The 13,353-nt window shown below is 38.0% G+C and overlaps 1 protein-coding gene across 1 annotated transcript in view; it reads left to right on the forward strand.

The window, feature by feature from the left end:
* Nucleotides 1-1,103: 1,103 nt before the first annotated feature.
* Nucleotides 1,104-13,353, forward strand: part of LOC146003977 (uncharacterized) — a 30,260-nt gene continuing 18,010 nt past the window's right edge. Inside the window, exon 1 of the mRNA XM_083142509.1 lies at nucleotides 1,104-1,467. Coding sequence (XP_082998635.1) covers nucleotides 1,313-1,467 — 155 coding nt within the window. The 5' untranslated portion in view covers nucleotides 1,104-1,312. The remainder of the gene's footprint in view (nucleotides 1,468-13,353) is intronic.

Below are 13,353 nucleotides of genomic sequence, written 5' to 3' on the forward strand. Positions count from 1 at the left end.
TTTCAAGGGAAGGGCAAACAAGGTATTTTTCCAAGGTGTCAAACGAGGCATATTTTCTTCCAAAATAGTATAATCTCCTAAAAAAAAAAACTTCAGTTTGAAGTTAGCATGCACCTGTAACGCCCTTCTAATAATTAACAAATTGAGATTGAAATGAAATTATACGTGTGTGCAAAATGTACAAATTTTAGGTTGAAATTTATTTTCTAGGGTGGCCGTCGCCCTTTTCAGACTTTCATGCAATTAAATGGATACACGGTCAAACAAACACCCGTAAGATAATGGAAGGGTGAACGCTAAACCTTTGACTACGAAGAATAGCATTCGTATTTTTCAAGCTCTCTCCGCCTCCCGGCCCCACTTTTACTTTGAGAAAATGGAAGAGCAGGGAAACGGAACGTTGTCGTAAGTTTGATACGATGATCTTATATCTATCAAGTTCCTTCTACAGTTCCTTGCAATGCGAGTTGCGAAAACATGCCACAAAAAGGATTAAAGGTGAATTACTTGCCCATCCCTCCCTCATTGTTGAGCTTCTGCAGCATTACTGTAAACAGACTTGCACGCATAGATACGCGGAAAACCGCCACTATCAACAATCATCAACAAAAGACGGGACTTCGTGCTCTCTCTCGATGGTTCATAGGAGTGAGTCATCGACTGGGACCGTTGGCAACATACAAGCAAAGTTCACGACTTCTGGGAAACTACCACAGGTCATGGCACTTCCTTTTCGGGAAGCACTTCACCGGAGCTCGCTCACTCAAGCAACCATTCAAAGGAACGAACGACAAAACTTCTCCCGATGTTGGTTTCGTGCAGCTGAAGTGAAGGGGGTGGGGGAGGACTTGATGTAGTTAGCTTGAGTGAAAAGGATTAGGGAAGAGGGAACTGAGCTTACTACTCGACTTCCCACAAGAAAACCAGAGAACATACACAGCAGTAACAATACACGTAAAGCTCACGACTCCTGGAACGAGGAACCACAGAGGAACTGCTCGTTCACTCCGAAGGAGCGAGCACTTCACAGTTCCCAAGAGGGAGTAGTTCAAAACGAACTACCATGGCAACCCATGGCAACGCTGTTTGTTATGCACTGGTACCCACTGTTTTTTTGTTTTCGTGATAGAGAAACGGGAAAGTGACAAAATTTGTTTAATGTGTTGTCTGACTATTGACTGAAGTCCGAAGATAAAATACGTACTTGTATGAATCGTAGTAATAGTTGAGTGAAAAATACTTGACGGCTGAGAAAGTAGAATTAGATTATTTGCTAATGTGTTAACATCAAAGTTCAGAGGGCGAAGAAACAATGCCTTCTCCAATTTTGTACACAGCTGTATTTTTTGGTGTTTTAGTAGGAACTTTAATTTATCACGTTTACACAGCACGTAATGAAAGACCATACTACGACACACAGCATAGGAATGAACCGTCACAGAGAGAATCTCATAATAATCAAAGGAGGTTAGTGTACCTACACCTGCATTGAATGGTACTTGTAGGGCTGTCTTGCTAATGTTGGTAATGATAATATGTTGAACATATAATAATGATCATTTCTTTTAGCAAGTTAAGTTTAATCCTTCGTGGTAATTATGCGATATAGCCCGAAAACCTCTCACTCATTTATTTTGTTAATTTTAGCATTGATAGTTACCTATTCTACATTGCGGAAGATTCTTTAATGTGAAGTTATGCCTTTTTCCATAAAATAGTATCTAGGTTTCATATTACGAGTCATTATTTGTCTTCCTTGTTCCGCTTGGGTAACAGACAATATGGCGTGCACTCGTCATAGATCATCGGGCGTCGTGCTTGTGTTTTGTCGATTTGGAGTGGGTATGCAGTGTTTCAACCTTCTTAACCGAAAAATACCTACTTTCGTGTTCATTATGTCATCACAAACCATTGACGGATAGCCCCAAAAAAACATTCACGATAGCTCCACAAACCATTGACAGATAGCCCCACGAACCATTGACGGATAGCCCCAAAAACCATTCACAATAGCCCCATGGACAATTTCCAGCAAGGTTAGGTTAGGTAAGCATAGTTAAAAAAAATTCTCGTAAAAAAAAGGCACGTTTGGGAACACTGATGAGACCGCGTGACTTTTGACGCTTGCACCATCTGCAGGTACATAATGGAAACAAGGGCATAATGTTGTCGCTTTACAGAAAATGCAAGTTCCTTACATAAAAAGTGAATATTTCTTGTTCTGCAGCATTCTATGGTGAATTTTTCACTTTCCGCGAAAGAAAATACCTCGAAGAACTTCGACAATGCTACAGAAACTGATTTCAGTAAGTAGTTTCTCCTGTAAATTTAAAGAAATCCGTTTGGGCGATATCGCATATTTACCGAAAAAATAATTCACGATACTCTAACGTTAAAAATGATGATGATAATAATACAACACAAATTACAATTTCAGAATTAACATAAAAACACACGGAAAAATACGATGTAAAAATATCCCTGCTAAGTCAACATAGGAAAGTCCAGTTTTCATCCTGAACTCTTTTGATTTCCTTGAAATGTAGCTATCGAGTGCGTAGGCACTACTATACAAATATGTGTTTGTACATACACAAAAAATGGTATAACTTGAGATGACCGGACCCCTCTCCGATTTTCTTCATATTTGACATAGTTACTAATTGAGGCCTGGTAATCACGAATCTGAAGTAAAATTTGTCAGAAACGTCTAGAAATTGCGAACCATTGACGGGTGGTTAGGTTAGGCAAACAGTTAAAATTTCGTGTCATGGTAGTATCAGGATCTAGAAATGGCAAGTAATTGTGAACAATTGATGCTAGCCCCACGAACCATTGACGTGTGGTTAGGTTAGTTTCGGTTAGGTTAGGCAAACATAGTTAAAATTTGGTGTTGTAGTAGTAGTGAAACAAAAAAATTTGCAAAAATCGACTGTTTCCATTCCGAAAGCTAACGCCTTATTTTTGCTTATTTTGCAATTTCTAGACATTTCCGACAACTTTTAACTTAAGATTCGTGATTAGGAGGCCTCAACTAGTGAGTATGCCAAATATGAAGAAAATCGGAGAGGGGTCCGGTCATCTCAAGTTGTTCCAAAAAATGTAGCTTTCTATGTGTTCCACTTTTTCAAACACAGGATATCAAACTCATAACTTCTTTTCGCTGGAAAACCATTTCCTTGAATTAGTATAATGTTAGTGATAATTGTCTGACAACGGAAGACCACAAAGTTGCTACCCACAAACCCTTGGATATATTCTTCAAAGTGACAAAATGCTGTGGCATTGGGTGGAGAAAATCTTTAGGTGTTCACAGCAGTGCCTAGAGTGGTTTCAGTTAATAGCCGGAATGCCAACCACAAATGAATAGACACTAGTATTACTGCTACTAATAATAATAATGAATGCATATTAAAATAACAGTAAGGGTTCCGATTGTTTTATGATTTTTTCAAATTCTCCTAGCAGAAAGACTTATTACACTGATAAACAAGCTGTACATATCAGACATGATGTTTACGTTTTCTAATGCAGTTTTTCATGCTGATTTCAAATCTAAAAACCGTTTTGCCCTATCACGTCAGGTTTTGAAGATATCGAGAAAATTTTATTTTTCATGCAAGGCCGAAATTTTTTTCGTCGTTTGTGAAAACAGTTATATTTAATGTAATATGTCGAAATATTTTCAAGATCGCATTACTATACTTTCATTTGTTTCTTTTTTATATTGAGTGACAGTGGATTATGGCATCCAGATGTTGCATAAATTCACCAGATCTGTTTTACTACGTATGCGGCTATCTAACAGACAAATCCCATCGGAAGTCTTTTACACGGTTTCCGAAGAAAGCATATGATGAACTCGTATACTTTGATTTGAAGGTGGATAGTGGTAAGTCGTGGGCACCACAGTTCATCTGTTTGACATGTGCATGCAAATTGCGCGGTTGGATAAGGAAGGCGAAGAAGTAATGCTGCTTCATCTGTGAATGGGATAGCAGGGATAGGAAGCACCACTACATAAAGAAGAATTGGCCGATCAGAGATAGAATGCAGCCATGAAGTTAAAACGTCCTTCGTGTGCCGTTGGTTGAGCATGAAAAAGTTATCATGCCACAGCTTAATTTCAAGCTGGGACTCATGAAGAATTTCGTGAAGGCACTAGACAACGACTCAGATGCTTTTCGGTACCTGTGCAACAAGTTTCCGGAGTTGAGTTAAGTGAAAGAAGGTGTGTTCATAGGTCCACAAATAAGGAAGATCATTGCTGACAGCCACTTCCAAGACTTACTGTTTGACACTGAAAGAGATGCATGGGTGGCATTCAAGTCAGTCGTAGCCAATTTCCTTGGAAATTATAAATCTGCTGATTATGTGAATGTTGTGCAGAAGTGCATTAGTGCATACAGACAGCTGGGTTGCAACATGTCCATCAAAATTCATCTCCTTGACTCACATCTTGACTTCTTCCCCGAGAACCTAGGTTCACTCAGCAACGAACATGGTGAACGTTTTCATCAGAACATCTTGGTGATGGAGTCACGCTATCAGGGTCGATGGAGTGCAGCAATGTTGGCCGATTACTGTTGGATGCTGTAGCGTGACATGCCAAATGCTCAGCATAAACGCAACTCTACAGCTAAGAAATTCAAACCAAACACACCTTAAATTAAGGAAATATATTCTATATGTATGTATTTTATATGTGTATTATACCTTCAACTAGATGTTACTATATAGTATATGTGTCATGTGACGCATTTGCACTATTTTCTTAGCTAAAGCCATTTTCATTAGTACTCCATGTAGCAATAAGTGGTCTAGTGAAACCTATGTCTGTGAGTTGTTTGCCTTGATACAATGTTAAACACACATAAATGGTTGATGTCGTATATCTCAAGAATGGTGGGTGTTACAGACAAATGGTTTGCATATTTTGAATCAGCATGTTTCAATTGTCTTAGAACGCATGTTGGATACCAAGATATCCGCCGAAATTATTTTTTTGTTAATCACTGTTATCATAGAGTTTTGGAAATCATTGTCACACGAAATTTGAACCTTCCTTAAAGTAATGACCACTGTTTGGATTCGAAAAAGTTATTAATGTTGAAAAATAAAACTTAAAAATTACCTTACGCAAGCATACTCGCTTCCCATGGACAAGGTGTTCTCCATTCACAAGCGACAGGAAGTATCGTAGACTATTGGGAATGAATGTAGAAGTAAATTGGAACCTTAGTAGAATGCATTTGGGGACTTTATTTTAATGCTAAGAGAACCAAACCTGACCTGCCTAACCTAACCACGAAAGCATAGGTATATTGAACAAAATCGCTAAAACAGTATGTGTTAAGAGAAGTAAATCAAAATCAAACCATGTAAAAATTGCATTTGTATCATGATGAAATTACAATGAAAGAAAAGGAACTTGGGCCAAAATAACTGTTGTGTTATTATTATTATCAGTGTTTTTTTTCTAAGAAGGAAGGTTTCGGTACTCTTCAAGTTGGTTTATTTTTATTATTTATTATTGTGTTCATCATAAGAACACTGTGGTATGCTCATAAATGATGGTGCATTCATTCATATAAACACACACACAGACGCACATATATTTATTTTCTTAAAATAAAATGTATTTAGTTTTCTATTCTCTACTAAAAAAAAGTTGCCGATATGGCAGAGTGGTTAAAACAGCACATGTTCTTTGCGAGCTTCCCTTTATAATTTTTGTTATCTCATCACTCATCCTCATCTTTATGATTAGCCAAAAGTAACAGAAAAGGGAAGTAAAATAAATAAAATTATATCATTGTGTATTTGTGTACCATCAGTAAAAAAAAATTAATTATTATTATTGCATCAAAAATAAATATATCTATAAAGACAAGATCTATCAATCTGTCATTTCAGGAAGTTAGGTTTTCATTTACATCTGAAACAATTTTTATTTTTTTTTCTTCAAAATTTCCAGGTGGGACAGGAGACAAATTTAGTACAAGAACTTTCTCTTTTCCTCTTCATCTGTTGTTTACAAGAATTTATATGTTTGTGTAGTGTATAATTTAACGGAGTTCCATTGTGTTCCGGCTCACTTTAATCCCTGGTTCACAGACAGCTTCAAAGTTGATAGTCTTTGCACTGAATAAATTCAATCTGAACCTCTTGCTCAACGCAGATACATGCACGTGAAAGGACGAAACAAAGTAATAAACTGTGTAGGAAAGATTTGGCTTAGAAACCACACCCTGGAAAAATGACCCCTGCAAGTTCTAGCATTTCTCTGCTTTCGGTTTAAGGCAAAAACGAGACTTCCAAAGTTGTGCACTCAAAACACGCCCCAACATGTTAACATGTCACTACTTAGAGCTTGTTTGTTGTCTACTTTTCAAGCATTCAGTTTAAGTAATAAACATGTGCAAACAGAGAGCAAACGTGTGCAGCAGTTTTACAAATTGTACAGATTTAAATAATGGAAGAAGGAGTAATAGTGGAAGGGAAAGCTATGCTTTGTAATGATCATTCTTCTATTAAATGTCCCTGTTGCCCACATGCAACATATATGAAAGGGAGGGTTCTGCCACATGCGTATTCTCATCAAGTCATGTGAAAAATATTGCTTTGGTTAAACTTACATTTATCGAAATTTACCACAACCTGTAGTGCAAAATAATGAATGACATAAAAGTACAGTATTCATTTTTCATACTCTTCACTTTATTTAAGAAGCCTATTTTACTTTATTTCCCATGAAGCAATTTCAGTCTTTCATTTCTGTTATGACCAAATATTTTTGTGCAGATAAGAGAAAATACACTGTATAGATCGACCACAAGGAAAAAAACCTTGGGACGAGAACTCCCCGCGCTGCTTTCCCTTCTTCCCTCCACCTCGGGCCATAAGGAAGCATGGTCAACTCTCCCCCTCCCCTACTCGCGGGGGTACGGGGCACAGGACTTGCGGGTCTGCGCAGGTTGTTTTGCTCGTGGTTCCACTATAGAAGATTACATCAGTTGCACAGTACATTTCAATGTTTCATAGTTTATGTATAATTATTACAAGGAATTAATGTGCATAGCATTATATCACATACTGAAATTGTATGATCTATTTTGAATTTTGTACTGCGAAATAGCCACCTCTTTCCCCGAACGCGTTAATTGGTTGTTTCACAACCTCACCACTAGGGATCCTATCGAGACGAGACTTGGCAGTGTTGGTCTTGTTCTCGTTGAGAGTTGTAAATGCATGTCTCGTGTTAATTTGTAAATGTCACATTGATGGTCTCTTCTCGATTTATAAACACACATCATTTGCGAAATAATTGCGAATGTGTGGTTACGATGTGCCACTGAATTGATTGTTTATACACATTGCACGCTTGTCACTTTACAAGTGTGCCTGTTATGCCTTTGGTTTGTTTATAATGCCCCCTTTCGGCAGTGTTCAGTTTTAAACAAAGAAACCTCGGAGTGCGCAAAGAGACAAGAGTATGATGTGCGCAAACAATCAAGTCAGTCACAGATCATAACCATACATTCACAATTATCTCGCAAACTGTGCATTTGTGGCCCCATGTTTATTGAGACTTTTTTTGCTTCTACTATCGTGTACTTTTCACCGTTTCCATTTGCGCTATAACTTATGATACACCCTGTACATATTCATATACAGAGCATTCGCTACGAGATTCGGCAGCAAGCGGCCCGGCATCAGCGCTTGTCTTTCCCGGTGAACGGGTCCGCGACAGTCGCTTATATTAAACCTCGTAAAAAAGTTTAGAGTAACAGGGTCAGTTCTGAATAAAAGTGGAAAGAAAAATGGGGAAATAAAGTATACAAAGACAATCCGCACACCATCCGTGAGTTAAAAGAGAGTATTGTACGAAAAATCGGGAGAATTACAGTAGACGAACTTGCACGTGTAAATGCCAATTTCCTTCGGAGGTGCCAGGAATGTGTTGCAGCAGAGGGACATCATTTTCAATACCTTCTGTAGTCAAGGTTAGTACACAATAAGAAAACTGTAATTTTAATAGCCGACTCTAGCGACTGTCGCTGACCCGTTCACCGGGAAAGACAAGCACTGATGCCGGGCAGCTTGCCGCCAAGTCTCGTAGTGAATGTCAGGGAATGCTCTGTATATAATATATGTGTGTGTGTAACAAACCATGAGAGGTTGCAAACTAACATGGAATCAAGGACGTATTTAGGGCAGGATCCCCTGAAAGACTTATCAAATACATAAATAAAATAATGAAAAATATATTTGTTTAACCTTTGTTGTATAATTTCCTCTGAAAGACAAGAATTATATTGGAATCATAGGTCTTTGAAGAACAGGAACATATTTAGGGGGTACAGACCCCCCTCCCTTCCCGACCCAAAAGACTTATTAAGTACGAAAATTAAATGAAAATATATTCATTTTGCATTTGTTGTATTAATTTCCTCTGAACTTGTTGGAAGACCAGGATTATATTGGGATCATACGGCTTTCAAGGACAGGAAGGGCATATTTCAGGGGGTGCAGGGGTCCAGACCCCTCTAAAGACTTACCAAGTACTCAAATTAAGTAATGAAAATATTAGAGCATTTCTTGCATAATTGATGGTTATTAATTTCCTCTGAACCTTTTAGAAGACAAGGATTATATTGGGATCATATGTCTTTGAATGACATTACAAAGAAGATTTGTGTACACTACTACTCAAAATAATATGCATAAAATATTAATCAGAACCTTACTTTTCTCCAACTGCATGTAACATCATTTTTGATATTGGATAAATATTCAATTATTCATCTATTTGACATTAATTTCATTGCCAGGGCACTTGCTTGTTTTTGTGCAAATTATTCCGATCTTAACTACATGTAAGCTATGTAATGAATATGCGCTGTTATATCTCTATTCTTATATACAGTTTTTTACCCATTATTGTAATTAGTATTAATTTGATTTAATATAATTATTTTAATTATTATTATTCCTGAGACTCTTGGTTCGGACCCCCCCCCTACATATTTCTAGATACGTACCTGCATGGAATGATTGAAATACATATACAAACTTTATACCTAACCACCATGAAGTGTGTATATAGAGTGTGATTTTTTCCGTAACATCTGTAGCTGTTCTGCACTTGCAGCTTGGGAGGAAGTCATCTCTGATTTATTCCACATCAAATCAACCAGCAAAATTTCAGAATGACAACCCAACAATTCAATTTAGATTTTAATGAAACTGTGTATTTGTTAATACTACCAAGGTATGAACACATGCAAAATTTTCTTCTCTACACCTCATAGTTACTGAGAAACAGGAGGCTAAAGCTTCAGAATTTTACATGGATCGGTTATTGCCAAGGCCGTGGTGGTAGTCTGTAGTGCTTAACAGAAAAAGTTATATCTCAGAATCACATTCACATGTCACTTTTAATTTTTTCCTATAGTTCATAGATATATGTATATTCCATTAAAAATGTCGTCACCAAGATTCCTTTGCACTGATAGTCGGAAAAAGTTCTTGTATTGTATATAATGTTCATTTTTTTTGTGTGTCCACTTCTCACGTTACTAAATTTGCATTATCAAATTAAGGCAGAGCAGTCATGCCAATTTTCTTTCACATTGAAGCTTAAAGTATGTTCTGAAAGGCTATGAAATAAAATTAGTGGAATTTGCACTCCTTCTATTACTAAATTGTCTTTAAAACTTTTTTTTTTGTACATGCATATGGGTCATTCCATACCAAATCATCACACAAAAAATAACTTTTCAAGCTGACCATTGCAAATTTTTATGAAATTTGGTAGGATGGTAGAGGACATGATGTACACTATGTTGCCATTCGTCACCAGGCACCCCTCAAAAAGTGCTTGGGATTGTCTGTACACGTCATACAACCTATAAAAGGCGTTGCCGGTTGAGAATACACTCATACCAACTACAGCAGTCAATATGGACAGACGTGGCGGAATGAGGGATGATCATTGGAGCCCACAGGTTTGATGTTATCGTGAAAGGGAAGCGAGAGGGGGGTCATGACATGTGGACCCAGACCAGGTATGACCGACCGATGTACCAATTTCCATTTACCATTACCATCGGTCTTTCTCCGCACTTCCCCAATATCTCATTTTTCTGCTATCTGAGAAAAGGACAAGCCGTCTCAAACGAACCAGCATTGATCAAATATAAGCAGGGCTTCATGGGAAAGAATGAAAATAAACACAACCTGACATTTGTTCAATATCAAATACGTGTATTTTATTTTTTGTTAACGGCCAGGTTGTGTTTATTTTCAGGTCTGTTGTATGTAAAGACGTCATCCATGCCAAACTAAGATTTGAACCTACCATTTCTATTATAAATGGCTTTCCCGAACGGGGCTTGTTTACGAGTGTAGTCGTAATTAGTTACATACTGCTAAGATTCTAAAATTATAAATTATAAATTTGCCCTAAATTTTCTAAATTAAAAGAAATCAGGACACTAAAGTAGTTGCATGCCTCGCGAGTGAATTAACCCTGAGTAGCATAAGTTAATAAAGTGAAAATAAAATGAAGTGACAATATTTTTTGAACTCTCTTGTCTTCACCCAGTGCATGATGGGCCTGTCGACTCACTGCGACAGTCAGCTGTTATGGTAAGGTATGTAGTGTGATGAGACGATTTAAGTATTTGGACAGCCCATTAAATAATTCCCTTTTCATATGTCTCATTGTCCTAATTTCTTGTAAATAACAATAGTATCTAAATTAACGTCATTGAGATTCGAGACCCCTTTTCTATTATACCAGTAAACCGAAAATATTAACAGATCGTGACCATCGATGCTTGAAACATGTGAAGTCAAACCGGAAGTTGTCGTTACAGATGGTGGCACAGGAGTTTTCATCGGCTTCCAGTAGTGCTGCAAGTGATCGTACTGTCCACCGGGAGATCGTCACACTTGGTTTTCATGGTCGCGCAGCAGTTCACAAGCCGCATATCACAGCCTGCAATTTGACCCGCCGCCATTGGACTCTCGAACAATGGAAAGATGAATCGCGCTACCAGATGTGGCAGTCCGATGGACATGTGTGGGTGTGGCGTATGCCCGGTGAACGCTGTTTACAGGACTGTATCGTACCCACAGTGAAATTCGGCGGAGGTGGCATCATGGTGTGGTCCTGCTTTTCGTGGTATGGTCTTGGTCCTTGTGTTTTAGTTCGGGGAAATATGAATGCTGATGCATACCAAAAAAGTTCTGGACAATTCTGCGCTACCTACATTGTGAGAACAATTCAGTATTGGCCCATACCTGTTTCAGCACGACACTGCTCCATGTCATACAGCAGGCATTATCAACACGTGGTTCGAGGACATGGGTGTGCAAAAACTTGATTGGTCAGCCCAAAGTCCAGATATCAACCCCATTGAACACCTTTCGGATGAGTTGGAGCGCCACTTGAGAGCCAGGCCATGCTGCCCAAAAAACACCACTGAGCTGTTTGCCGCTTTGCAGGAGGAATGGGGCAAGATTCCCGTCGACACATCTTGCAAATTGGTGCAAAGTCTTCCTCGAAGGGTTGCGGACGTCATTGCGGTGTAAGGTGGCCCTACACAATACTGATGTGGTGCTGCAACCGGATTAACATACTGGTATGGGGTGTCCGGTGACGAATGGCAACATAGTGTAGCTTAAATGGACTTAAGAAATGAAAACTCACAACTCCAATATGATATTAGGATTATGATAGTTGTCAACCTCTTTCAGCAGAACCTTTTGCAGCTCAGTATAGTTGATATAAGGACCCGGCAGTTGAGAAACAATACACTAGAGTCAGGCACGTATCTAGAAATATGTTGCGGGGGGGGGGGGGGTCCGAGCTAAGTGTCTCAGGAATAATAATAATAATAATATAATGTTTAAATTAAAATAATTATATTAAATCAAATTAATACTAATTACAATACATAAATTAATATTATATTATTTTTACACGATTAGTTTAAAAAGACTGTAGCTATAAAAATAGATATAACAGCGCATGTTCATTATGTAGCTCACCTTTAGTTAAGATCAGAATAATTTACATAAAAACAAGTGTTCTGGCAATGAAATTTATATCAAATAGATGAATAATTGAATACTTATTGAATAACAAAAATGATGTCACATGTAGTTGTAGAAAAGTAAATTTCTGATTAAAAAAGTTGAGGAAATTAATAACCATCGATTATGCAACAAATGCTAATATTTTCATTAATTAATTTTAGTACTTGGTAAGTTTTTCAAGGGTCCGGATGTTCTTCCTGTCCCTCAAAGCTGTGTGGTCCCAATATAATCCTTGTCTTCCAATAAGTTCAGAGGAAATTATACAACAAATGCTAAACAAGTATCTTTACAATTTTCGTACTTAATAGGTTTTTCAGGCGTGTGTGGGAGAAGGGGGGTCCAAACCCCCTAAATACATCCTTCTTGACCCTCAAAACCCTATGATTCCAATATAATCCTTGTCTTGCAATAAGTTGAGAGGAAATTATACAACAACGGCTAAACGAATATATTTTTAATTATTTAATTTTAGTAATTCATAAATCTTTCAAGGGGGGCATCTGGACCCCCCTAAATACGTCCTTGACTAGAGTACTTCACCATGTTGACTGATCTATTTTGGACTAAAGTGCTTCCATATGCTGGCTTTTTCAAATAAAAGCAGTCACGTCATACGTGGCTAAAACATGGCCTCTTTACACGATGTTGAAGGCAAATTACAGCCGATAACTGCATCAAAAACTTGATAAAGTGAAAAGAACATCGTGTTTAAATGTTAAAACATTGTACATATTGCTACTTTATTGTATCAACAACTTAGAGGTTCAAACTTGATGCTGGTTGGGCTCTCTTCCAGAGTGTAAATATAGCTCCTTTGAATGAAGCATTCGCTGCTCATTCGTGAATGACAAACTGAGGCGACATGATGCATGGTATTGAGAAACGAGAGACACGTAAGAAACATGCGACACGTGCAGCTTGTCGTGTCTCTTCGGTTCGAAAGGTTGCATTGATTAATAAGGGTTCACTTCCAAGCAGCACATGTCGCATATCTCTTCAGTGTGAACTCTCCCTATCGCCTAATGTTGTTCCAAGCATGGTATCGAAATTGCAAGCATTTGGTGCCTTGCCTTAAATGCAGAAAGAGCTGTTAACAAAGGGGAGGGGGAAACAGCTGACAGCAACACCGGAGTTGTAAACGAGATTCATTATATATATAGCATGTTCCATTCAAACCTCCCACAATTCAATTCATCATTGCTAAAAGGTTATGAAACGTAATGGAATGCGAGTTGTACTAGACGA

This window comes from Lepisma saccharinum, chromosome 21 (genome assembly GCF_977018435.1).
Source record: "Lepisma saccharinum chromosome 21, izLepSacc3.1, whole genome shotgun sequence".
NCBI lineage: Eukaryota > Metazoa > Arthropoda > Insecta > Zygentoma > Lepismatidae > Lepisma > Lepisma saccharinum.